General features: G+C 44.6%; 1 protein-coding gene across 1 annotated transcript in view; it reads right to left on the bottom strand.

The window, feature by feature from the left end:
- DOP1B (DOP1 leucine zipper like protein B) overlaps nt 1–10,014 on the bottom strand; it is a 62,919-nt gene extending 52,905 nt beyond the window's left edge. Inside the window, exons 1-2 of the mRNA XM_063180567.1 lie at nt 9,810–10,014; nt 6,567–6,733 (exon numbers count right to left, since the gene is read on the bottom strand). Coding sequence (XP_063036637.1) covers nt 6,567–6,704 — 138 coding nt within the window. The 5' untranslated portion in view covers nt 6,705–6,733; nt 9,810–10,014. The remainder of the gene's footprint in view (nt 1–6,566; nt 6,734–9,809) is intronic.
- Between the last annotated feature and the right edge of the window lie 17,869 nt (nt 10,015–27,883).

The raw sequence follows: 27,883 nt of genomic DNA, 5'->3' as shown, positions 1-27,883 counted from the left end.
ATATATAAATGTATTTGTAATATATAGAAATCTATGTAATAAATATAAACATTTTTATCCAAGGATAAAAAGCAGTTTGAAAATATGAAATTTATATAACAAATCTATAAAAATAATTTATAATTTAATATTACATAATTTAGATGAAGAAAAACTTTAAATCAATTATATATATGAATTTATAAAATAAACATAGACATTTTTATGCAAGGATGAAAAACAGTTTGAAAGTGCTCTTTTAGACCAGATAATACTGAAATTCCTGAATGGATTGGCTTGGAAGGGACATTAAAAATAAATTTATTAATTTATTTGTTTTAAGATTTATTTTATTTTAAAATTTTTTTATTTGATTTATTTTATGTTATTTATTTTTTATTTATAAGTCTCAATTTTTTATTTTATTTATTTAATTTTTATGTGTTATTTATTTTATATGTTTCATGTATTTATTTATTTAATTCATTATTCATTCATTCATTTATCCATCTATTTATTTATTTATTTGTTTATTTATTACAGATCAGCCTTTGCCACGGCAGGGACACCTCCCACTGTCCCCAGCTGGCCTTGGGCACTGCCAGGGATCCAGGGGCAGCCCCAGCTGCTCTGGGAATTCCCTGGGAATCCTCAGCGCCCCAAATTTCAGGGATTTTCAAAAACCACTCCTTTCCTTATTTCCTTACAGAACCAAAATCCAGTATTTTCTACTCCAATATATTATATATTATATATTATATATTATATATTATATATTATATATTATATATTATATATTATATATTATATATTATATATTATATATTATATATTATATATTATATATTATATTATATCCAAGATATCTAATAATATGTAATATATAATATAGAAAATATGTAATGTTATATATAATATGAGTATACAATATATAATATACAATACATAACATAATATATATAATATAATATATATTATAATATATATTATATATTATAGATAATATATATACTATATACTATATAATATATAATGTATTATATATTATCTATTATACATTACACATTATATATTACATATTATATAGTATATGGTATATAGGATATGGTATACAGTATATCGTATATAGTATATAGTATATATTATGCTATATATTATATGTTATATATATTATGTATTATATTATATATCTAATATTATATATCTAATGTTACATATCTTATATTATATCCAATATATCTACTATATTCCAGTTTATCTAATTTTAGTTCTTGGCGTTGCCAACGGAGCCATTTCCCCACTTCCTGCCCCCACTCACAGTTGATATTTCTGGAGCACACATCCCCAAACTGAGCATTTGGTTTTTTTCCAAACTCACACATTTTTATCCTCCAACTGCCTGAAATTCCCCAGCCCTGAACATTTTATATAGATTTACAATTTGTTTATACTCTGAATACAGTGCCAGGCATTTTGGATATAAAAATAATAATATTTGGATATAAAAATAATGTTAAAAGCAGCTATTGCATTGACAAACCCACCTGTACTGAATCAGCAGTTATTTTTAAGTTTAAAAGTTTTAACTTAATTTTAAAATTTAAATAACCCTCCACCCCAGCAGCTTTTTTAGCAAAGTCTGAAATGATTTCTTACTGAAAAATGAAGCTGAAACATCTTTAAAACACTGACATCCATATTTACTGCCTGTTGCATCCACCTGCCCATTTATATTCTTATTAGAATATAATATTTATATTCTAATAGTAGAATATAATATTTGTATAGATATTTGCTATAAACATTATTTATATAAACATTAGAATATTTATATTGTTTTAATTATTTATATTTATATAATATCTATATATTTGCATCTGCACATTTATATTCTTTTAGAATATTTTTAATAGTAGAATATAATATTTATATAAATGGCACATATAAACAATAATTATATATATTAAAATAGAATGTTTATATTTTCATATTTTAATCATTCATATCTATATAACGTTTCTATATTCACATCTGCCCGTTTCTTCTTAGAATATAGTATCTATATTCTAATAGTAGAATATAATATTCATATAAATGTTAGATATAAATATTAATTCTATAAATATTAGAACATATTTATAATATTTTAATTCTTTATGTTTATATAATATTTTATATTTGCATCTGCCCATTTATATGTCTGTTAAATTATATTTATAGTCTAATATAGAATATTTATATAAATATTAGCTATAAATATTATTTAAATAAATATTATAGGAATAATATTTATATTGTGTTATTGTAATTCTTTATATTTATATAATATTTATATGTTTACATCTGCGCATTTATATTCTTATTAGAATATATTTATATTCTAATAGTAGAATATAATATTTATATAAATATTAACTATGAATAATATTTTAATAAATATTATCCAAATAATATTGATATAGTAATATTTTAATTCTTTATATTGATATAATATCTTTATATTTGCATCTGCCCATTTATATTCTTATTAGAATATAATATTTATAGTCTAATAGTATATCTTTATATAAATGTTAAATATAAATATTAATTATATAAATAGTAAAATATAATATTTATATTATATTTTGATTCTTCCAATTTATATAATATTTCTATATTTACATCTGCCCATTTGTATTATTATTATAATATAGTATCCATATTCTAATAGTATAATATAATATTTGTATAAATATTAGCCACAAATATATAAATAATATTTATATTAAAATATTTTAATTCTTTATATTTCTATAATATTTCTATATTTGCACCTGCCCATTTACATTCTTATTAGAAATATTATTTTCCACTGTTTATCATTTCCCATCATGATCTATTACTCACGTTACTCAAAATAACCCCCAAAATCCTTCCCTTCTAAGTTTGGGGTTTGAAATAAATGAGCGAATTCTGTCAATTCTCTCATGCTCACACCTGGCACCTGCAGGTTTTAACTCTGAAGGGGAAATTCATCTCTCCTGACCTCAGAAACCCCAAAATCAGCCCAAAAAAAGGGGTAAAAAAGGGGTAAAACAGCAGCCACTGCTCAGGCTCCCCATAACACCAGCAAGGAACAAACACAGACTTAGGACAACATTCCTCTGACCTACTTTGGGCAAGGGATGAGTCACAGAACAAAAAATAAACCAAAATAAACCAAATATTCCTCTGCCTGCCTCAAAGCAATGCCAGGTGAAATGAAATGTCACGTCACATAAAGCTCACCGGCCTTCAATAATAAAATAAAATAAAATAAAATAAAATAAAATAAAATAAAATAAAATAAAATAAAATAAAATAAAATAAAATAATTATATAAAATAAAAATAATATATAATATATAATATAATATATAATATGTAATATATAATATGTAATATGTAATATATCATATGTCATACATAATATACAATGTATAATATATAACATGTAATATATAATATACAATACATAATATATAACATATAATATATAATACATAATATATAATATATTATATATAATACATAATATATAATATAATGTATTATAATATATTATAAATAATATGTAATACGTAATACATAATATATAATACTTAATACATAATATATAATATTTTATATATAATATATAATATATAATACATATTATATAATATATAATATATATTATATAATATATAATATATAATATATAATATATAATATATAATATATAATATATAATATATTATATATTATATATTATATATTATATATTATATATTATATATTATATATTATATATTATATATTATATATAAAATTTATCTCTGCAGATCTGCCAACTGAGCATTCAGATGTTGCTTTCCTGGTTCTACACATCACCAGAAAATATAATTTTGAGTTGTAGAAGCAACAGAGGAACTCAAAATCAAACTCCAGTTTATCCTCAGTAGAATCATTGAGGTTGGAATAAATTTTAAGATCATGAAGGAACACCAGAGAGGCAGCAGAGTTGTTTCTCTTCACCAAACTCAATCTTTTACCTCATTTTTAAGGGATAAGATATTTTAAGGGATCGTTCATTCTTTGCTTTGCCACCTCTGACCCTATTTCTGTTAGAAATCATAAAAATATTCTTATATTCTTCTAGAATTGTTTAAATATCCTTAGGTTTAGGTCAATCCCTGCTGCTGAAGTCCAAGGTGTTGTGCCAAAATGCCAAGCCATGCATTATAATTTCCCTCTAGTTCAACAAACCACTTTTATATAAAACTGTATTTAAACATCAGCTGTTCAGACCTGATTTTCCTTTGATTTGCAAAGAATTTAGGTTAAAAATTCAAATATACCTGGTTTAGAACAATGGAATCCAAGCTAGGTTGGATTTTCCCTACTTAAGAAATCCTTCCTTCTCTCCTTTGCTGCCTCTGACCCCAGTTCTGTTAGAAAACACCAAAATATTCTTCCAGAACAGTTTAAAAATGTTTTGGGTTTAGGTTTAGGTCAATCCCTGCTGCATCACTGATACAGAAAGGAAAGCACAGCTCTGCAATAAAATATTTTACATTTCTGAAGCACATCTGCATTTTGCTTTTCCCAGCCCCTGGATTACCTGGAGGGTGATGCCCCTGAGCTTTATGGAAATAAAACAATGTTTGTGTCTCAACGGTGCCTGCAGGAGAAAAAGTCTCAGAAAATATGAAAAAATTGTGGTGTAATGCTGATTTCTCACTGCTCTGGAAAAGAACTTCTGAACTTCTTCATTTCTGGTGTTTTGTCCTTGCCTTTCTCAGCATTTTCATGGGGATGAATCTCAGTTATCCCTGCACACAGGTGACCCCCAGGATCTTTAATAAAACCACGTGGAAATTGTAAAAATAATTTTATTTTATAAACTCATCTCCTTCCTGCTCATCCACCTCCAGCACTGAGGTTTTCCTGGCAGAAGCACCTCCTGATAAAATCAACAATAATATTTACAGTAATATTTATAACAATATTTATCATAATATTTATCATAATATTTATAATAATGTTTATAGTAATGTTTATAGTAATATTTCTATTTGAGGCTGTCAGAGACCACCAGGAGTTCAGGGAATTGTTGGAATCCCAAATATAAAAAACTCAGAATTTTGGGTCTGGAAGCCAAAGCTCAGAATTAAACCCAGGATTTGATCTGAGACCTTGGGAAAGCCTCCCAAACTGAGGTGCTGGAAGCAAACATGTGAATTTATATTTCAAGCAGAGAAAAGTTAAACTAAGTAAAAGAAAGTTTGAAGTTTTAAAGTTTAAGATATGAAAAAATTAAAAGTAGCTACAAAGGTAAACAGAGAAATTAGGATGCAGCACTGCAGGTTTGTGTCAGAACATAATTAGCTAAGAATAATTAGCTACAGCTTACACTGTAGCACAAGTCCATCAGACAAAATATTTAAATATTTGAGTCAAAAATAAAAATATCCTCATTAGCAGTGTTTTATTAGTCAATAACTCCTTAAAAATCTTAAAACTTAAGGGTCTTGTGACCTTCTAAACCATACTGAACAATGTGAGCCAAGCTCACCTGTATAGAAAATAAAGAAATAAACCTCATCATCAAAACCAACTCAAAAAATCCCATCTCTAATCATTCAAAACTCCTCCAAAAATCCCCATAAATCCTCCAGAAACCCCCACAGCCACTGACATCTTATTTCCCTTCTCCTCCACATCCCTCCTGGTTTTCAGACAACACCCAGGGATGAGCACTGGGGAGGATTTGCTGCAGGAATTTTTAAGCTCCTAAAAAGATTAAATCCCTAAAACCCCCCCAGCAGATGGGCCCTGGATCAGCTGAGAGCTTTTTTTTCCTTGGTTTCTGCTCTGCTGCCACAGATTTGGGCAGTTCTGAACCTGGGTAAAAGCTCAGGTGGGTGCTCAGTGCTCATCTGGGTCAAAACAAAACATCAAAGTTTTCCTCTCATTAATTATTTCATATTTTCCCTTTGGAGAAAAGCTTTTTGAAGGCATCTGGCTCCTGATGAGAGCCAGAATCATGGTGAAAAACTGAAGGCAGAAATGTGGAACTGCTGTTCCAAAACAACATTTCTGTGTCTCTCCGTGGTCATACAAAAAGCACCAAATTTCCCCAAATCCAAGGGAAATGTGACCTTTAAATAAAAGCTTTGACTCAGAAAATATTCTAAAACTTGTCATTAACTCTTTTCTAGAAAAGCTTTTTAGCTGCTCTAGAGTGAGGGTTTCTTTGATGTAAAAATTGAATTAATTAAAATTAAATTAATTAAATTAAGTTAAATTAACTTAGCAGCATGAAGACAGCAAATACCATTTGCAGGAAAGCTCTTTCACCAGATTTGCTCACTTTTTAAATATAAATTGCTCACATTTATTTTTATATAAATGTGAGCAATTCACCAGAATTTCTCACATTCATATGAAGAAATACTGACTTAGCTCCTTCCATTATTTTTCTTGAGTGAATTTTTAGTTTTTTTCAAGTGCTGGAAGCGCCAGAAAAGTTCACAGCAATACAAATATCACAAATAAATGATAAAAATTCCCCTCACACTGTACCTTGTTGAGCTTGCCAAGGGAAGAGATCAGGTCTGCCCATTCACTGGATGATTCAAAGTTCCTCAAAGCTTTCTCAATTGCTGAAGAATAATTCCTGTATCTGTAATCCCCAAGCAAATCCTGCTCTTCTGGATCCATCCTGGCTGCTCATAGCAAGGTGGAGCCTCCTGCAAAACTCAGACAGGCAAAGAGTTACAAAAATCACCCAAATTTCAGCTCTGCCACAGCTGAAGTCATAAATATGGACAAGCACTGGCAGCACAGTAAACAAGTTAAAATTTCAATACAAAGTTAAAAATAATTCTCAAAATAATTTTGACTCCCCACTGACTTTTCCAAGAGAAAATTTGGAATATTTTCAGTCACTTTTTCGTATTTCCTTTTGGGAAGGTGTTTTCTCATTCCACACACGATAACAAAGGGGAGGATCCCAAAATCTCCCTCCAAGGAGTTGGGAATTGCCAATTCTCAAGTTGTAAATTGAGAATTTTTACCTCATCCCCTGTGCTCTGGAATGGGGAATATTCCTGGAGCCTGGAATTGGGGAATATTCCCTGTGCAAACACAATTTCCATGGGGAATCCTGCTCAAGGGCTCTCAGCCCTCAGCACAAGGAGCTCCAGGTTAAAATTTCAATACAAAATTAAAAATAATTCCCAAATTAATTTTGATTTCCCACTGACTTTTCCAAGAGAAAATTTGGAATTTTTTCAGTCGCTTTTTCCTATTTCCTTTTGGGAAGGTGTTTTCTCATTCCACACACAATAACAAAGGGGAGGATCCCAAAATCTCCCTCCAAGGAGTTGGGAATTGCCTTCAGAACTCATCCCCTGTGCTCTGGAATGGGGAACCTGGAATGGGGAATATTCCTGGAGCCTGGAATGGGGAATATTCCATGTGCAAACATAATTTCCATGGGGAATCCTGCACAAGGAGCTCTCAGAGCACAGTAAACAGGTCAGTAACAGGTCAAAATTTCAACAAAAATTTAAAAATAATTCCCAAATTAATTTTGACTTCCCACTGCCTCTCCCAAAAGATTTTCAGTCACTTTTTCCTATTTCTGGAAGGTGTTTTCCCATTCCACACACAATAACAAAAGGGAGGATCCCAAAGTTTCCCTCCAAGGAGCTGGGAATTGCCTTCGGAACTCATGCCCTGAGTTCTGGAATGGGGAATATTCCTGGAACATGGAATGGGGAATATTCCCTGGGCAAACACAACTTCCCAGCCAAACCCTGCTCAAGGGCTCTCAGCCCTCAGCACAAGGAGCTCTCAGAGCTCTGCAGCTCCACTTGGCAGCAGCAGATGCTCAAGTGCAAGTCCAAGGTGCTGTGCCAAAATGCCAAGCCATGCATTATAATCTACCTCTAGTTCAATAAACAATTTAAAAAATGTTTTTATATTTAAAGATCAGCTGTTCAGACCTGATTTTCCTGTGTTTTGCAAAGTATTTAGGTTAAAAATTCAAATATACCTGGTTTAGAACAATGGAATCCAAGCATGGTTGGATTTTCCCTACTTAAAAATCTTCCTTCCCTACTTCAAAAATCCTTCCTTCTCTCCTTTGCTGCCTCTGACCCCAGTTCTGTTAGAAAACATCAAAATATTTTTCTAGAATAGTTTAAATATGATTAGGTTTAGGTTTAGGTTTAGGTTTAGGTCAATCCCTGCTGCATCACTGATGCAGAAATGAAAGCACAGCTCTGCAATAAAATATTTTATATTTCTGAAGGACATCTGCATTCAGTCTCCTGCTGTTAGGACACAAAAACAAACCCAAGCCATCCTCCATGTCCTTTAGAGCATTAAATTTGTTGTAATAAACAACTTTAACTCCATCAATAGAAAAGGTTTGGTAAGAAACCCTCAAAAGCAGAAAAGTGCTGGATGAAATTAAAAACCAGGAAGGATTTTAAGTGCAGGTTTAAGGCACTTTTGCACTCCCCTGAGCAGGATTGAGGCATTGCCAATAAAACCACTCTGTGCCAGCCAAGCCAGACCCACCTCCATGGAAAAATAAAATTATCACACAATGTCATCGGGGCCAGATTGGCTTGGTTTGTTTGGCTACAAAGAGGATTTAATTTTGTCTTTATCAGGATGTTTGCAGTGCTGCTCACAGCAGAGAGAGTGAAATCAGGGAATAACATTTCATTTATCTGGGATCCAGCTCTGCTTGTTCCAAAAAAAAAAAAAAAATTAAAGTCAATCCTCCCATAAAACCCAACAAAGTGGAAAAGCTGCAAGATACTGTCAGCAAAAATTAGGAGTAATTTGATACAAACACTGGGCAAGAAATGAAACTCTATTTCCCTCATCTCATGTAAGGATCTTAATCATGGATTGTTTCCACTGCTGAGGACAAAGCAGGAGTGGGAAGTTTTTCCAGCAGCTCTCTGCCAAGTCAGGGCTGCTGCCACTTCCATGGAGAGGAGATTTGTGTGGGTCACTCACAACCAGGCAGCTGCTCTGCTCACAGGGCACAACAGCTCCCAAGGTATTTATTTAATCAGGATTTCTGCAGTGAAAAGACAGGTAAAGGGTTGATTTCCACACAGGACAGCAGGGATGGTTTAGTGTGGGTTGATATTCCTGCACCTCAGCTGCCAGATGTCAGCAAGGTTGGATAAAAGCCAGTAATTGAAATAAGGTAAATAAAAATGTTTGAGCTTGGACACAAAGGCAGGAAAATGAGTAATAACAAAATAATTAAAGACCCATACAAAACCCACTTGCTTTTTGGTTAGTGACCTTTAGGTCACAAACTTCCCCAGCAAGCCCCGATGTAAATAATCATTTATCACTTCCCCCACTGACGCTGCCAGGCTCTTTTCAGCGGTCAGGGCGAGGAGCGACGGCCAGAAATTAACCCAGGAAATTGCACCCCAGCCTGAGGAAGGGCTCCTTCCATGGAGGCGGCGGAGAACCACGGAATGTGCCGAGCTGGGGAAGCTCCATCAGGATCACCCAGACCCCCAAATCCCACGCTGGGCACCCCGGGCAGCGCTGTCCAGAGGCTCCCGGGGCTCTCGGGCCGTGCCCGTTCCCGGGAATGCCGCGGGTGTCCCTGGCTGGGGCCGTTCCGAGCCCGCCCGTGTCACCGGCTCCAGGCGAGCGCCGTGGCACGGCCGGGTGGGGACGGCGATCCCCTTCCAACCCCGCCCGATCTGCGACCCCGGCACTCCGGCCTGGCCAGCGCTGCCCCCTCAGCCGGGTCCCCTCCCCGCCACTGCCGCCTACCTGCGCAGGGCCCCGCTCCTCCCGGGGCCGGCGGCGACGAGACGGGAACCGGGCGGCGGCGGGGCGGGAGCGGCTCCGCAGTCCCTATGGAAACGCGCCCTATGGAGAGCCGGCCCTAGGGAAGCCCGGCCCTATGGAAATGCGCCCTATGGAAGCCCGGCCCTATGGAAATGCGCCCTATGGAAATGCACCCTATGGAAATACGCCCTATGGAAATACGCCCTATGGAAGCCCGGCCCTATGGAAATGCGCCCTATGGAAGCCCGGCCCTATGGAAATGTGCCCTATGGAGAGCCGACGCTATGGAAGCCCGGCCCTATGGAAATGCGCACTATGGAAGCCTGGCCTACGGAAGCCTGGCCCTATGGAAATGCGCCCTATGGAAGCCCGGCCCTATGGAACGCCGCCGCCCCCGCCCGCGCCGCCAGGCCCGCAGCGGGGCCGCACCACCGAGCGCCGCGGAGGGAGCGCCGAGCCATCGCGGTGCGGGAGGGCTCCAGCTGTGCCTATAAGCCGAGGGCTCTGGCGTTGTCACCCTGTGTCGTTGTCACGCGCTGTCGCTGTCACCTTTCTCCCGGTGTCACCCTCTGTCCTGTCGTGCCACAGCCCGCAGCGCGTCACCTGCTTTCCCCCCCCCCCCCCGGAGGGAGATGGTACAGCCCGGCGGGCAGCCAGGGGCGCTGAGCGCCCTCTGGCGGTGCGGGCGGGGACGGCGGCTCCGCATCGGGAGAGCCCCGGGACGCGCAGGGAGCACCCGGGACGAACCGAGACAGCTCCGGAAAGCACCGGGAGAACCCGGGATGAACCGGGACAGCTCCAGGAAACACCAGGAGAGCCTCGGAAGGCCCTGGGAGAGCCCCGGAAAACACCGGGAGAGCTCCGGCATGCACCGGGAGAGCCGCAGGATGTTCCGGGAGAGCTCCGAGAGAGCCCCGGGAAGCACCGGGAGAGCCTCGGGATGCACCGGGAGAGCCCCGGGAAACACCGGGAGAGCTCCAGGAAGCACCGGGAGAGCTCGAGGATGTACCGGGAGAGCCTTGGGAAACACAGGGAGAGCCTCGGGATGAACGGGGAGAGGTCCGGGAAACATCGGGAGAACCCGGAACGCACCGGGAGAGCCCCGGGATGCACGGGGACGTGAAAAACTTACGGCTCACTATTTAGAATTTTTATCAAAGTTTCTTAAGGGATAAAAGGGATAAAATCCAGCGCTGGGTGCTTGCCTATTTGCCAAAAGCACATAGTTAACTTAAACTATGTTTTATTTTAAAAATATTTTCATTTTCATATATTTTATATTTTTATATATTTTATTTTTATATATATTTATATTTTAACATATTTATATATTTTATATTTTTATATATTATATACATATTATATTATATTTACTGTGACATTACATGCATATTCATAAGAGTTCATACATATTCACACATCCCTGTGAGTTTAGATGTTCTTTTTCTTGTTTTAACCTTTGACTTTTCTTCATGCTATCTCGTACATTAAACTAATATATTTTATTTCTTCTTCTGGTTCCATCCTGTTGTATTTTCACTCCCTGATAACGGGGATCAATAAATTCTTATTTTTTCAGTGCTTTGGTCTCTGTTTCTGTTATCTTGTCTTTCAGGTAAGATCATTCCCAAATCTGTCTGAGAAGTCGCCTAAATATTTTATTTATATATACATAAAATATACCTAATTATATAATTATTTATATATATTATGTAAAATAATATATTATTACACTGAGTTAGTGACATGTAAAAGCATTTCAACATCTTACAATCTCTATTATGATACAGTCTAAGACAGTATATTAGATATACAGATATTACATTATTAGAATATATAGATATTACACTACTATGTGGATTTAGGGATTTTGGAATTTGGATTTCCAAGTTTTTGGGAATTTTTTTGGTTTTTATGAGAGACTGGATGTCACATTAATAGAGTTTGAGTTCCATGTAAGGAGCTGTCAGTTTGCTTGGAAAAAGGTGATTGTGCTGGAGGAATTTTAGTCCAGTGACAGCAAACCAAAGGAACAAACCAACCAAAGAAAATCAAAATACCCATGGGAAGTAAAATACAGGGTTGTGCCTGAAATGGATTCAAATATTGATATATATTACTGACATATTATTATATTGATATATTGTGGAATATTGATATATTCCCCTTTCCTTCTTGTTTTTCCCTTTGCCATCCCTTCCCCTCTTCTTCCCCTCTTCCCCTTCCCCCTTTTGTTCTTCCCTCTTTCACTTCTCTCTTTATTTTTGGGGTTTTTCTGGTTTTTTTTTTTTGTTTTTTTTTTTTTTTTTGTTTTTTTTTTTTGGTTTTTGGATTTTTATGGTTTTGTTTGTTTGTTTTTGTTTTTAAACATGCAGACAGAAAATCCTGGTTGCTCAAAGCAGCTGGAAAAAAAAATTAAAAATCAAGGGAAATGCGTGAATTCACTTTTTCAAGGTGAGAGAAGAGAAACTGTTCAGATTTGCATGATACTGTTTCACTAATGACCCCTGATAAGTTACATTAGGTATTAAGTAACACATTAAACATTAAGTTACATTTCATTAAATAAAATAAATATATTTAGTGTTACATTAATGTACTGTTTTCCTTTCTTGGCACCTCCTGCCTCTCCCCTTCCTTGCTAGAATTTAGGAATTTAACCATTCCAAACTGCAATGCCACCAGTTCAAATTTCAATTTCTAAATTTTAGAATTCTTGGAAATGCTGCTCAGAGCTTCTAAGCAGGTGCTTAACTGAGCAAAGAATTTGTATTTTTGATGATTTCCTTAAGACATAACATTTATCTCCTAAAATATGGTGTATTTCTTATTATGTTTTCCAATTTCTTTCTCAGGAGGGAGAGCTGGATGGTTTTTAAGCTCCCTTCCAAGCCAGAGATTCTGTGATTCTGTGGTAGTGACATGCCATGGAAAGACCAGTAAATCACATCTAGAAGTGTTGTACAGGACAACAGCCCATGATTGTTTAATGATTATTTCATTATTATTATTATTATTAACCCTTAAACTTCACACAGAGCAAGGGCACTACAATCTGAGAGCCACAAAACAATCCCCACACAACAGACCTGGGAGAGAAGTAGGGGAGGGAGTTAATAAAAAAAAAGAAAAGAAAAGAAAAAAAAGAGAGAGACAGGACATAAAGAATTGATAAATTTCAGTTGGACATTGCAAATTCTGTGCAGAGCCCTGCCCTGGCACTGTGCCCCATCTCAGAGCACATTCCCTCTTCCAGGGGCAGCAACTGCTGCTCGTCCTTCCCTGAATCCCCCTCCATATCTGCAAAACATCTGTCCTGTCCTTCCTTTTCTTCATCCCACTGGAAGTTGGTAAAAATTACCAGATAATGGTCATAAATAATAAAGAAAAAACCCATAAATAACTTATGCAATTATGTATTAGCTTTTGCATGTTGTTATTGATCAGAAGTATTTAGATGTGGTATAAATTATAACTTTTTTTAGGTGATTGTAAATATAATATCATATCATATCTTATCCATCAGCTTAAGGAGGTACTGTATGGTTCCTAGAGGAGAGGAAGCCAAGGAGCACTGGGAAAGATGATGAAATTGCTGATCTCAGCTTATGGATATTTGCAGATTGGGACTAAATAAACCCAGTGGAAAATGCTTGGTAGGCCTAAAACCAGCAGATACACTTTGCCGAAGCTGTAAGTGGTGTGTGCTGTGAGTAGAGCAGTGACTCCACAGACACGCAGTGCTGCTTGCTGGCTTTCTTTACAAATAAAAATCTAAAAATGAAATTGGGTTTAGCTATGTAAATTTTCTCACATGCTCTGTGTTTGTTTGGCCCATGTGGGCAGAGCGGCCTTGCGCGCTGCCCCTGCCCCGCTCGGCTTCCCGTGCCCGGCAAAGGCGCCCAGGCCGCGCTCGGTGCCCCCGGCTGTCGCTGCTGAAGGCAGGGCCGAGCCCCGGTGCCCGGCAGAGCCCTGAGGGACACCCCTGCTGCCCGGGCTCCCGCGGCTCCTGGAGCTGCTGCCCATGAGTGCCCGGCCCGTCCGTGCGGCCAATTCCTGGTGCCCTGGGCAGCGCAGGCGGCAAAGCCAGGGCTCTGCACTGTGGGGCTGGGGCTGTGCTGGGGCAGCGTGGCCAAAGCCTCACAAAGATTTGGGAGACCAAGAGCTGCTGCCGGGGGAGGATGATGTGAGCTCCTGTTGTGAGGAGGAGCCTGTGGGCTCATGGAAGGACGAGGAGGGCTCCCAGCTGTGTCCTTCATCCTGCGATGAGGAGCTGTCCCAGGTAGAAGAGGCCATGGAGCTCTCTCCAGGTGAGAGCAACACCGAGTCAGAGCTGTCCAAAGAGGAAGAGGAAATCGAGGACATCCCAGAGGACAGCACATGTGACCAGGAGCTGTCCTCTGTGGAAGAGGAGGACATCCAGGTCATTGCAGAGGACAGCGTGAGTGACCAGGAACATTCCGAAGTGGATGCGGTCATCGAGGTTCTTCCAGGGGACAACACGAGTGACGAGGAGCTGTCCTCATTGGAAGAGGACATCGAGGACATTCCAGAGGACTATTCCAGTGACCAGGAGCTGTCCTCAGTGGAAGAGGACATCGAGGCCTCTCCAGAGGACCACATGAGTGACCAGGAGCTGTCCTCAGTGGAGGAGGACATTGAGGACACTCCAGAGGACAGCACCAGTGACCAGGAGCTGTCCTCAGTGAAGGAGGACATCAAGGTCTCTCCAGGGGACAGAACATGTGAGGAGAAGCTGTCCCCTCTGGAAGAGAACATTGTGGTGGTTTCAGGGGACAACCCGACTGATGAGGAGCTGCCCAAAGTGGAAGAGGCCATCGAGCTTGGTCCAGAGGACAGCACAGCTCTTGCCCCAGAGGGGCCCCACTCTGCCAGCCCCGTGGGCACAGAGGAGGCAGCAGGGGCAGCCCCTGCCCTGCCCAGCTCCTCTCCTGCCCCGGGCCGTCCCACAGAGGCCGAGCCGGCAGCTGCTGCCTGGTGCATAGCTGCTGAGGAGGTGGCAGCGGGGCCAGTGCTGGCAGTGCCCCAGAGGATGAACGACTCCAATGAGGAAATGAAATTTTGGCAGTTCTTGGATGACCTGGAGCCTTTCCTCATTAGAGACCCAGAGCTGTCCCAGGAGGTGTGTGACTGTGAATGATGCATGGGTGAAGATCTGCCCCACACTGAGCACAGCATGGGGACCAAGCCCTTGGCCCCAGAGAAGGATGAGTGGGACGAGATGAGCATCATGGAGCTGCCCCCAGAAGAGGATGAAGACCTAAAAGGGAAAGTTTTTGGGGCAGACGGGCTCCCAGCGCCTTTCCCTCAGGAGGCCTGGGCTGAGTGCCCGGCACAGGAGCCGTGCAGCCAAGGGCCGGCGCCTGCCCCGCACAGCCCCCCGGGCCCTGCCCTGCCCCGCTGGGATTCCCGGCCCCCGGGGAGCAGCCGCAGTGGGCAGGGGCAGGGTCAGAGCTGGCAGGGGCAGAGCTGTCCCTGGAAGGCAGCCAGGAGACCTCGGCTTGGGACAGTGAGCCCTGCCCTGAGTGGGACATCTACAGTGTGGGTTGGGAAGAGGAGTGGGCAGGGGCCGGGTCAGAGCTGGCAGGGCCACGGCTGTTCCTGGAGGGCAGCCAGGAGACATCGCCTTTTTCCAGTGAGCCCTGCAGTGAGAGGGACGCCTACAGCGAGGGAGAGGAGGAGGAAGGTGAAGTGAAGTCCCTGCCGTCACTGCTCTGGGCAGACTCTTCTCTGGAAGAGGTGTCCCAGCTGGCAGCCCCTGCCCTGGCCAGCGCCTCTCCTGCCCCGGGCCGTGCCACGGAGGCCGAGCCGGCAGCTGCTGCCCGGGGCGGAGCTGCTCAGGAGGTGTTGCCTGGTGTAGCCAAGGCCAGGAAACGTCCCTCCCGCTTCAGGCGGGCGCTGCGGGCGCTGCGGGGGCTGTTCCGCTGTCCCTGCCTGACGCCACGGCCCGAGGAGTGAAACAGATTAGTAAAAGATGAAGAAGAAGATGAAGAAGATGAAGACAAAGAAGACAAAGAAGACAAAGAAGACAATGAAGTGAACATGAAGATGATGGAGACCAACAAGACCATGAAGACCAAGTGGAAAAAGATTTTGAAGAAGAAGAAGACTGTCTCAGTTTTGAGACAAATTGAAGAGAGTATAGTCCCTAATGAAATGTCTCCTCTCAAGGCTTTCAGCAATTGCCCTCCACACGCTGAAAATGAATAGCAAGAGAGGAAAGTGGCAAAACCCAAACGCGACAGTTAATTCCAACAGAATGCTCACAGAACTCTCTCCCCAGCTCACAGAACTGTCTCCTCATACAGACACAGGAACAAAGACCCTAAATTCCTGGAGAACAGGGCAAGTGTTGGAGCAATTCCCCTTCCCAGCTTGGGGTGCGAGATGGCAGCGGCTTTCCCGCTGAGGGCAGTGGAGCTGCCCAGAGGAGTTCCATGCAGCAGCAGGCACAGCCCTGGCGGCTCTCTGGGCTCCTGGACCTCCTGTCCAGGGCAGCCAAAGCAGCCGGGCCGGAGTCTCTGGCTGTGCTTTCTGTGCCCGCCGGGGCTCCTTGATGCTTGGGGCCGGAACGGGACGGTCCTGCTGCCGCCGGTGCCGCTGCTCTGGTGTGGGAGCAGCAGCTGTTGGGTTCAGCTGCAGGGGCTGAAAGATTGCTGCTGCAGCTCCTCCAAGGCAGGCAAGGGAAAAGCTTTTGCATGGGCCGGCAAAGCCAAGCGAGCCAAGCAAAACTGCAGCAGGCAGAGCCAGGAACAGCTGGGCAGTGAGGCTTGGAAAATGGGCAGCCAAAGAGCCCAAAGCTCCCCCCTTGCCCGCCCCACACACACCCGGCCCCGGCCTGGAAGGTGCAGCAACCATTTCTGGGGCACAAAGCAGAGGCTCCTGGAACGGACTCTCAGCACAAACCACTGCAAGACAACGGCAAAGAAGACAAACTCAAAGAAGACCAAGAAGATGAAGACGACAAAGAGGAAGAAGACAAAGACGGAGAAGGCTTATTTAAGGATCCTTAGAAGAAGAATAGGAATAAGTACTTAGAAATCCTTAGAAAAAGAAGAGTACTAGGAATAGGAATAAGAATTTAAAATATGTAGAAGAAGAAGAAAAAGAAGAATAGGAATAGGAATAGGAATAGGAATAGGAATAGGAATAGGAATAGGAATAGGAATAGGAATAGGAATAGGAATAGGAATAGGAATAGGAATAGGAATAGGAATAGGAATAGGAGTAGGAATAGGGATAGGAATAGGGATAGGAGTACAAGTTTAAAAATACAAAGAAGTAGTAAAGAAGACTAGTAAGATAGAGCAGTATGAAGACGAAGAATAACATTAAGAAGGATAAGAATAGAAAAAAGAATGAATAAATAAAACTAGAAAAATTATCATTTTATTTAATATTGTATATTTATATTATAGTCTAGGATATAAAAAAAGTAATAGAACATATACTCAAATTACCATATATTCTAATGTCCCAACACCGTTCCCGTTCTTGAAGAATTTGTGTGTTTTGTAATAAAGTTTCTGAAAAGGCACAAGAACAGAGTGCCCAGGTTTCATTTCTGTCTCTCGGCAGTGCCGATGCATTTTCCCAGGCAGTGGCACGGAGTCCCCTGTGAGCAGGGAGCGCTCAGCCCCAGCGCAGCGGGAGAGCTGCCGGCCGGGCGGGCAGGGCAGGGCTGGCGCTGCTCTCTGCAGGCCAACTGAAGGCGCCCGTTGGGGCCGGCTGAGAGAGAGCTGTGCTGGGAGAGAGCCCTTGGCAGCGGGGCTGTGCAGCCGCCAGAGCGGAGCCAGCACAGCCCCGCGGGGACGCTGCCCGTGGCCCGGCAGCCCGGCTGCCTCAGAAGGGCAGCGCCGGTTGGGCCTGGGCCAGGAGCAATGGCTGCTGCTGGCCGGGCTTGCTGTGCCTGAGAAGGTGCTGCAAAGGCTCTTCTCCCCATTTCCACTTCTAGTTTGCACCCAGAACACGCAGCAGAAGGAACTTGCCGCTGAGCCTGTGGCTGAAGCTTTGCCCCCTCTGCTCCCCTGTCCCTGCCCAGGGCCTGCTCAGCAGAAAGCAGCTGTGGAGTCACTTCTGGAGTCCGTACAACTCCTACAGGACGCAGCGCTTGGGGCTGGCAGGGACCTTACAGCTCATGGAGTTCCAGCTGTTTATCTCCTGCTCTGGGTCTGTCTATCTAGCAGGAATTTTCTCTTTCTTTTTCTCTCTCTTCCTCACACTTCTTGTTCAGTCAAATCCATCCTGTTGAATAAAATCCCTCAGTTGCGCTCCTGTGGTCCCATTTGCCCCTTCATTGGGGCAGAGCCATCTTCCTCTCATCGCATGGTGACACGTGGGCAGGGACACCTTCCACTATCCCAGGTGGCTCTCAGCCCCATCCCAGATTTTCGTTGTTTTAGGAGAACTTTCACAGAGTCCCAGGATCACAGCTCCAGGGCCAGGAGCTCCTGCTCAGCCCCTGCAGCAGCTCCGTGTGGGACAGCAGGGCCGGGTCCTGCCCAGCCCCAGGTGGCACCGCTGCCGTCCCGGTGAGGCCGCGCTCGGAGCGGCCCCGCGGCGCTGCCGGGCCCTGCTCTGTCCCTGGGCTCGGGGCCGTGTCCCTGCAGGGCCCTGCTCTGTCCCTGGGCTCGGGGCCGTGTCCCTGCAGGGCTCTACTCTGTCCCTGAGCTCGGGGCCGTGTCCCTGCAGGGCCCTGCTCTGTCCCTGGGCTCGGGGCCGTGTCCCTGCAGGGCCCTGCTCTGTCCCTGGGCTCGGGGCCGTGTCCCTGCAGCCCTGCCGGGCCCTGCTCTGTCCCTGGGCTCGGGGCCGTGTCCCTGCAGGGCCCTGCTCTGTCCCTGGGCTCGGGGCCGTGTCCCTGCAGCCCTGCCCGGCCCTGAGCTCTGGGCACTCGCTGCCGGGGGCTGCTGGTGGCCGTGCTGGTTGCTGTGTCCCCGTTCCCAGCAGAAACCACTGAGGGGGCCCCCAGTAGCTTGGGGACATGTGGCCTTGGTGGCCCTCCTGTGCCACCCTCGCAGATTCATCCCAGGAATGAGAACTGGGCTTTGAAACAAAGGCCCCATCTTGGCATAAGATGATTTTTGGGCTTTTCATGACGTTTATTTATTTGTTGTGATTTTTGTTGTTCAGAGAAACAGCAGAACCAGATAATCTGCTCTTCATTTAGGAATGCTCCTCAGGAATAATATATATTTTTTTATATATCACTGTGTCTTTACCTTTTTTCTTAAGAATTACAACCCAGTTTGATGGAGCTGTTTCCCCAGTTTCATGGAGCTGTTTCCCCAGTTTGATGGAGCTGTTTCCCCGGTGCAGGGTACGATGGAGCTGTTTCCCCAGTTTGATGGAGCTGTTTCCCCAGTTTGATGGAGCTGTTTCCCCAGTTTGATGGAGCTGTTTCCCCAGTTTGATGGAGCTGTTTCCCCGGTGCAGGGTATGACAGAGCTGTTTCCCCAGTTTGACAGAGCTGTTTCCCCAGTTTGACAGAGCTGTTTCCCCAGTTTGACAGAGCTGTTTCCCCGGTGCAGGGTACGATGGAGCTGTTTCCCCAGCGCGCAGAGCGGGGCAGGCTGAGGCAGCATCGCCTGGAGTCGAGCTCCATCTGCCGGGGATTCCAGCGAGCCGCAGCGGCCGCGGCACACCGGGAGCGCCTTCCCTGTCCCCTCCCGCCTGAGCTCCGCAGGGGATGCTGCCCTCGGTTCCATGGGGCGCAGCAGAACTGGCCAGCTCTGAGCAGGCAGGACTGGCCAGGCCGGGCTCTGAGCGGCCTCATCCCTCCCCTGGCACAGCCTGGCACAGCCAAAGTGAAGCAGGAGCAGCCACACGGTGTGGCATTGCCAGTTGTTGGTTTTTTTGGGTCTGGACTGAAGGCACTTGAGATGATGTTCCATGTTCACACTCAGGTGTTTATTATTTGTTATCAGTAAAACAGTCTCACTGCTGTGAGTTCTGCAGCTTTTCATCAGAAGGCACAAAATGGCCAACAATCTCTTGCTCCAAGGGCTTTTAAGGCTAAACTATCCAATGAAGAACTGACACCTGGATTATTTTCCCTTTTAACCCAATAACTGATCCCAAAGAGCTGCAATGGGGACTTTTCTGCCCAATTACAAAATGCCACCCAAACCCATGGAGAAGGAGGAAGAAGAAGCATGAAGAACAAACCCAGGACAACACCCTGTGCTCTCCATCTTGCTGCCATCCACAACACGCTAAAAACCCCAAAACCTCAATTTCTCACCAAGTGATGCACCTACACTGCTCTCCATAATCTATTTCACACTTTTGTGGATTCCAGTCTATCTTGAAGTCTGGGAAACTTTCTCCATGGATGAGGGTCAGAGTCAGTGCTGCCCTGGGGGTCAGGGCACCCCAGAACAGACACAGAAATATTCCCTGTGTGCCCTGGGTTTGCACAGCCTTGTGCCTGGGGTTCTATTTCTGTGCTGCAGAGTTGCACAGGTGGAATGTGCAGAGGTAGAGAATATCCCAAGTTAAAGGATCCTGAGAATTCCCTGAGTTGGGCACCCACCAGGATCCCCCAGTGCCAGCCCTGTCCCTGCCCAGAGCCCACCAAGCCCAGCCTGGGCATCCCTGGCAGCTCCTGGAGCTGTGGCAGCCTCGGGGCCGTGCCCATTCCCTGGGCAGTGCCAGCACCCTCTGGGCAAGAACCTTGCCCTAAAATCCAACCTCAATCCCTCCTGGCCCAGCTCCAGCTGCTCCCTGGCTCCTGCCAGGTCGCAGGGAGCAGAGTTCAGAGCTGTCCCTTGGTAGGAGCTGTAGACCCCAATGAATCCCCTCTCAGTCTCCTTTTCTCCAGCTGGACAAGCTGAGATCCTTCAGCTGCTCCTCCTGTGGCCCCTGCAGCCCCTTCACCCCCTCTGTAACCCTGCTCTGGACACTCCCCAAGAGCATTAATGTCCTTTCCACCTTGCGCTGCCCAAAGCTGCTCCCAGGACTCGAGGTGAGGCCACCCCATCGCAGAGCACAGCTGTGACCTTTGCAGCCCCAGAGCTTGTTCAGCTTAGAGGGACGCACTGCCATCCTCTGACCCAGGTGCTCTCAGCAATTCCATCTGTACAGTTTGTGTTTAACGCTTCCAGGGGGTGTGGGAACAGCCAAGGGGGTTTTGTCCCCAGGGCCTGTGTCCATGGCAGTTGTGGCCTCTCTCTGTTTCCCCTGTTAAGTTCCTCTCCTCTCTGACAGGGAAAAATGATTTCTTCTTCCATCCACGCCAGCTCAGCCATTCTCCAGGAAGACCTGAGTCAGATGTTTGGTACCTAAACCAAATACCTGAGGAAGGTGGGGAAGAAGGAGACAATTGCTGGAGGGAGACGCACAGTTACTGAACCAGCCTAATGTAAACAAGATCTAAAGCAAGAGTTCAAAGTTATTAAAACTAGGGGAAAAATGCCAAAGAAGGAAATTCTTCTCTGTTCAGTCACTCAGCTCTGGAGCCAATGAAACCTGCTTCACTATCCCTGAAAGGTGATTTATGGACGTGTTTTTCTAGTGGAGACAACAACAACAACAACTGTGACCCTTCTCATCCAGGGAGCTCAAAGGGCTTCTCAAAGATCTGTGTCACTTGTGCAAGGAGGAAACTGAGGCACGGGGAGGGAGGGATTTTGCTCCAGCCAGAGGAGAAGGCAGGGATAAACCCTGAGTTAGGCACAGTCTGTGCTGAGATGCATCACCCAGGGAAAATGAGGTTTGGGGGAAAATGAGGGGGAAAATCACACTGGGCGAAAATGAGGTTGTTCTCCTCCTTGGGGCATTTGCCTTCATCAGCAGCACAGAAGAGAACCTAATTCCTAGGGTGGGTTAGCTCTGACATGTTTGTTTTATCAAGGATAGAAAAAAAAACATTCAGGAGTTTTTGGTTTGGTTTGTTTCCCCCTCCCGGCTTCTTACAACTGGAGAAATAGACAATGAAAATCCTCATTCTCTTAACAGAGCTGGGGTTTGACTCCTAGAGCTTTTTTCTGTTTCCTAATTGCAATATCCACCTGGGAGGGATAAGACATTGGAAATAGAATTTTGCTTATTTAAAGATTTGGAATAAATTTGACATCTTGTCTCCCAACTCCCTCTTCCCTCCTGGGCCACCAAAACTGTCTTTGTGTGGGAGGCACCTCTCAATATCCCTGTTGATATTACTGCAAACGGGCACAAAAATATCCCTCACAGAAGTGTCTGGAGGGGTTTCTCTCTTCCCCCACTCTTCTCTGAGTGTTCTGTGTCCTAAAAGCCTTGAGAAGTGGCAAAATTCACCACCCACAAAGGGGGGACTCCGTGGGACACCCATTTTTCATCTCTAATGGAACCACACTTGGAAACTTCTGGAATGTTTTATGTGGTGCCTTAATGAGAATTAAGGTGCATGGAAGGTTTTAGGAAGTTGAAAATGTCCAGCTTGGCCATGGGACACTGTGAAAGGAGATGGATATTTTCCAGCAGGTGATATGGCTGAAGACCCAGAAAGTTGGGCAGTACAAAAAGGGATCCTAAAAATCAGCTCAGATTAATGGGATCACATTGGGAAAGGCAGGACTAAGAGGTAAAACAGCACCTTTAACACCTTTGAGATGCAAAATCAGCCAGGTAACCATGTGGGGTCACAGCCACGGTCTGGACAGCACTGAAAATCCACCAGAATCCCTGGATTTTGGCCTCTCACACCTTGGCAATATTTGGGCTGGGCTGTGGTACAAGCTGCTGAACCAGCCCTGCTTCCCACAAAGGGACAGTCCTGGAAGGGCCAGCGTTCCCAGGGCGGGCAGGCTCCAGCCTTTGGCAGCAAAAATCATTTCATCATTTTCAAAAGGATGCCACTGAACCATTTTTCAGGACCACACTGACAGATTTTTGCCATCTGCAGAATGTTTTGAGTTTTGGTGCGGAAAGTTTTGATTTTCTGTTCTAAAATAGAACAACTTCCACTCATCCAGCCCCAAAATCATAATTCCCATGGGATGGAAACACTGGCTGGGGTCACACATCCCTCAAAATCACCTGTGCTGGGCTGACACCTCTGGCCTGGCCTGCAGGAAGCTGGGGAAATATCAGAGACAAGGGATTAGAATTCAGATTTAACCACAGTTTTATGGGGCAAAAATGAACCTGGAAACATTCCTGTGTGAAATAACCTTGACTCAGAACAACTCATTTCAGAGGGGAAGGGTGAAGTTTGCCATAGAGGGATTCATGTAGGGATTTTGCTGCTTCAGTGAAAATTCACTGATTTTCCAGGAATTTCAGGTCCCTTCCCACCCAAACCATTCTGGGATCCTGTGAACTGGGAGGTCTCAGTCCTGAGGGATTCTGGTGTGAGGAAACAGGGAAACAAACTGCAGCAGGGATAAAGCTGGTGGTGTTGAGAAGCAGTTTCAGTGGTCAGAGCTCCTCAGGAGCCACGCCTGGGTCTCCTCTGCTCAGGGGATGTGTCCAGTGGAAATCTGCCACTAAACCTTCCCCAGGAAAGCTGCAGGAAATTCTTTAGTAAATTTAGCTTTTCTAGTAAATTCCTGCTGAAATGATGGCTTCAAACACATCTGTGTGGAAGAAATACTTTACAGGATGGGTTACCTTTTCCTTATCAGGTGGCTCCATGTTTTCTTGTTTTGTTTATGCATTATTAATCCTCATCAAAGCAAGCTCATCAAAGTTTGTGTGAGGTTTTTTTTTCCTTATTATCTGTCTTTTTAAAATTTTTTTAATTTGTGATAGATGGTGGGCAGTTGTTACTCTGACAAGTTCAGATTAATGCAAATGCAGGCGCTGCTAATTTAGAGTTGCTGTGGAGCTGTACTGATGCGTTGTGTTTGTGTTTGAGGCACTTTTTGGTGCTCCAAGAAACAATTCTGGATCAGCAGGGAGCAGCTTCCCTCTCTCACTGTTGGCCAGGAGCACCCCAGCTCTAGATTTTTTTTTTAAATTTTTTTTTTTTTGGTCTCTTATTTTATCCCTATGAAACTTTACAAAAATTCTTTATCTTCTACTCCATTTTTGACACTTCTTCAGGAAAAGGAGGTTTTTCCAAAGCCCTCAGCGCAGCATTGCCCCCTCCCTGCTCTGCAAGCAGGCTGGCTTTGAAATCTGTGGATTAGATTTTCTCCTTAAATTGTTTTATCCTCCTGTCGAAAAAACCCAAACAATTCCCAGACAGTGACTCGTGCTGACTAATCCAGTCTGGGAGACTTCGAGGTGTCCCTGTAACCTAAAACCAGCAAACAAGCTTCCTAATTCAGGAGCTAGACATTCCAATGGGGACCTGGAGCTTCTGGCCTTTTATTTTCCTTCTCCTCAGGGTTAAACACGCTTTTATCTGAGCTGTGCCTCCCTCCCCCGGCAGGCAGGACTTGGGATGAGCTGGAATTTGGACATTCCTTTCCTGCCTACACTTCAAAGTGCTGCTCCACAGGGCATCCCTGTGGCAGAGTTATTGGGAGTGCTCCACAAGGGGAAAACAGGGAGCAGAGGTGGGGCTGTGCCAGGAGAATGTGGGGTACAGAGTTATTGGGAATGCTCCAAAAGGGAAAACAGGTGGGGCTGTGCCAGGAGAATATGGGGTGCAGAGTTAGTGGGAATGCTCCACAAAGGGAAAACAGGTGGGGCTGTGCCAGGAGAATGTGGGGTGCAGAGTTATTGGGAGTGCTCCAAAAGGGAAAACAGGTGGGGCTGTGCCAGGAGAACAGGGGGTGCCTGTGGTGCCTTGGGAAGGCTGGCCCAGAGCAGAGGCTGGGCAGAGTTACAGAATAAATTCTGTATTTATTTACAGAATAAAGCAGGGATTTATTCACAGCATCTCCTCCATGGATGCACCTTGGGCAGCACCAGAGCCCAGCCAGGGCTGCACCCAGGATGAACCAAAATGGCCCCAAAATGCACGGCCGGGCACGGGCTCTGTCCCTGGGATCAGCTCTGGTTTGTTGGACTAGGCCCTTTCCTGACCCACAGATGGGGCACCTGAGAGGTGTTTTAAAAACTTTTATTCTATTTCCAGTCTCATGTGAAGGGTGAGACAATACAGATGTTATAATTCACAATCAGAAGCTAATTATTTCCTAATTACAATGCACTATAAGTGTTTCTTGGCCTATCAGCTTTTGCCACACCTTGCTGTAAATGCCTTAAAACCAAACATCTAAAATTTCCCCTCATGGGTCCCACAATTCACCTTTCACAGTTCTATTTCCCCAAACTGTCCAGTCTTTTTTACAAAACCATCCTTTGAAACTTGTTTCCAGCTCCATTTCTCTCTCAGCAATGTCTGTCCCGTTCCAGGGCATTTCTCAGTCAGCATTTCTTGTCTCAAGGTTTGCACACGGATGCACAAACTGTGTGAGCCTTCTGTCAAACTTTAAAAATTCTCTACAAATTCATTTTCCACATTTGCACCTTGCAGTTCATTGTCCCATTCCAGCTTTAGCCCTGCAGTCCCACCCTGCTTGTTTTTCTCTCTCCAGCCCACGGTGTTTGTGCTCCTGGGCTGAGATTTGGATAATTTTTCCTTGGTGTCCAGCTAGAGAAGGAATTGTTTTGTCTCCCTGCTCTGTGCACAGAGCTCACCACCCCATAATATGAAGCTTAGAAATACAGACTAAAGCAGCAGAGAATCTGAAAATATAAAAGCTCAAACCTGAGGCATCACGTGGAGTAATAATTGAGATATTCCCAAATTATCCCACAGCCCTGGAAGAAACTCAGCGTTGCAAAAAGATGTGGGGACAGGGAAAAATCCTATTTTTGGCCCTTTTACAGAGCTGGGCTGAGTCAGGTTTTAGTCATGTCTGGAAGGCACAGGACCATTACAGTGGCAGCAGTGACAGGTTTCTGAGCTCGGGGGGTTGTGAACAGGCTCTGTCTGGGAGCAGATAATGCAGTTTATTGTCTGCTCTGCGGCCACACACGCTGAGCCAGGCAGCAGCATTCCAGGGAAAGGGATCCCACTCCTGCCCCACAGCCCAGGAGGGCCCTGGAGCCACTGGGAAGGGGAGCAGCCGTGTGCACCCAAGGGAACACAGCCGGGTTATTGGTCCAGAAAATCCCTGAGGGGCTGGACACACAGCTGGGTTATTGGCCCAGAAAATCCCTGAGGGACTGGACACACAGCTGGGTTATTGACCCAGAAAATCCCTGAGGGGCTGGACACACAGCTGGGTTATTGACCCAGAAAATCCCTGAGGGGCTGGACACACAGCTGGGTTATTGACCCAGAAAATCCCTGTGGGGCTGGAGACACAGCTGGGTTATTGATCCAGAAAATCCCCGAGGGGCTGGACACACAGCTGGGTTATTGATCCAGAAAATCCCTGAGGGACTGGACACACAGCTGGGTTATTGATCCAGAAAATCCCTGTGGGGCTGGACACACAGCTGGGTTATTGATCCAGAGGCTGGACACACAGCTGGGTTATTGGTCCAGAAAATCCTTGTGGATTTAGACACACAGCTGGGTTATTGATCCAGAAAATCCCTCTGGGGCTGGACACACAGCTGGGTTATTGATCCAGAAAATCCTTGTGGATTTAGACACACAGCTGGGTTATTGATCCAGAAAATCCTTGTGGATTTAGACACACAGCTGAGTTATTGATCCAGAAAATCCCTGAGGGGCTGGACACACACCTGGGTTACTGGTCCAGAAAACCCCTGTGGGGCTGGACACACAACTGATTTATTTATCCAGAAAATCCTTGTGGGGTTGGACACACAGCTGGGTTATTGATCCAGAAAATCCCTCTGGGGCTGGACACACACCTGGGTTATTGACCCAGAAAATCCTTGTAGATTTAGACACACAGCTGGGTTATTTATCCAGGACATCCCTGTGGATTTGGACACTCAGCTGGGTTATTTATCCAGGACATCCCTGTGGGGCTGGACACACACCTGATTTATTGATCCAGAAAACCCCTCTGGGGCTGGACACACAGCTGGGTCAGTTTTCCAGGACATCCCTGTGGATTTGGACACTCAGCTGGGTTATTTATCCAGGACTCCTGTGTGGATTTGGACACTCATCTGGGTCAGTTTTCCAGGACTCCTGTGTGGAGCTGGACGGTGCCTTGAAGGCTGATGGTGCTGAATGAGCCCTTGCAGGCCGGTGTGTGGGAGGCTCTGTAATTACAGCTCATTAAAAGCTGGGTGTGAAGTGCCACAAGAAGTCAACAACGTTTGCATTCACCCTTGGCAGCCCCTCCTCTCACCACCTGCAGCCTCCAGCCTTGATCTTCATCACCTTCCCTGCCCTTTCCTCCTCCTCCTCCTCCCTCTCACAGGGAGGAGGGGTTGAGCTGGACGTTCCCAGTTGTCCAAACTGGTGTGGTGGGGTCACCTCTGGTCCCAAGGGCTGCCCTGGCTTCCCTGTTTTCCTGGGCAGGGAGGAAGGCAGAGGGCAGGAGAGGGAGCTGCTCCTGCTCCCTCCCCTCAGCCAGCATCCAGCAGCTGCCACTGCTCTGGAGGGGCACAACCACGCTGGAAACTGGGGAATTTGGGCATAGGAGGGATTCTCCTCAGTCCAGCTGCCTGGCAAGGAGGAGGACATGGCCTTTCCACAAGGACAGGGAGTGGGATCCATGGATCTGTTCGGGGTGGGATCCATGGATTTGCTCAGAGTTGGATCCATGGAGCTGCTCAGAGTGGGATCCATGGATTTGCTAGTGGGGGATCCATGGATCTGCTCAGAGTGGGATCCATGGATCTGCTCAGAGTGGGATTCATGGATCAGCTCAGAGTGGGATCCATGGATTTGCTAGTGGGGGATCCATGGATCTGTTCAGGGTGGGATCCATGGATCAGCTCAGAGTGGGATCCGTGGATCTGCTCCATGTGGGATTTGTGAATCTGCTCAGAGTGGGATCCATGGATCAGCTCAGAGTTGGATCCATGGATCTGCTCAATGTGGGATTTATGGATCAGCTCAGAGGGGGATCCATGGATCAGCTCAGAGTGGGATCCATGGATCAGCTCAGAGTGGGATCTATGGATCTTCTCAGAGTGGGATTCATGGATCTGCTCAGAGTGGGATTCAT

The sequence above is a fragment of the Melospiza melodia genome, chromosome 2, assembly GCF_035770615.1.
Source record: "Melospiza melodia melodia isolate bMelMel2 chromosome 2, bMelMel2.pri, whole genome shotgun sequence".
NCBI classification, from domain to species: domain Eukaryota; kingdom Metazoa; phylum Chordata; class Aves; order Passeriformes; family Passerellidae; genus Melospiza; species Melospiza melodia.
This window is presented reverse-complemented; position numbering and strand designations above follow the sequence as displayed.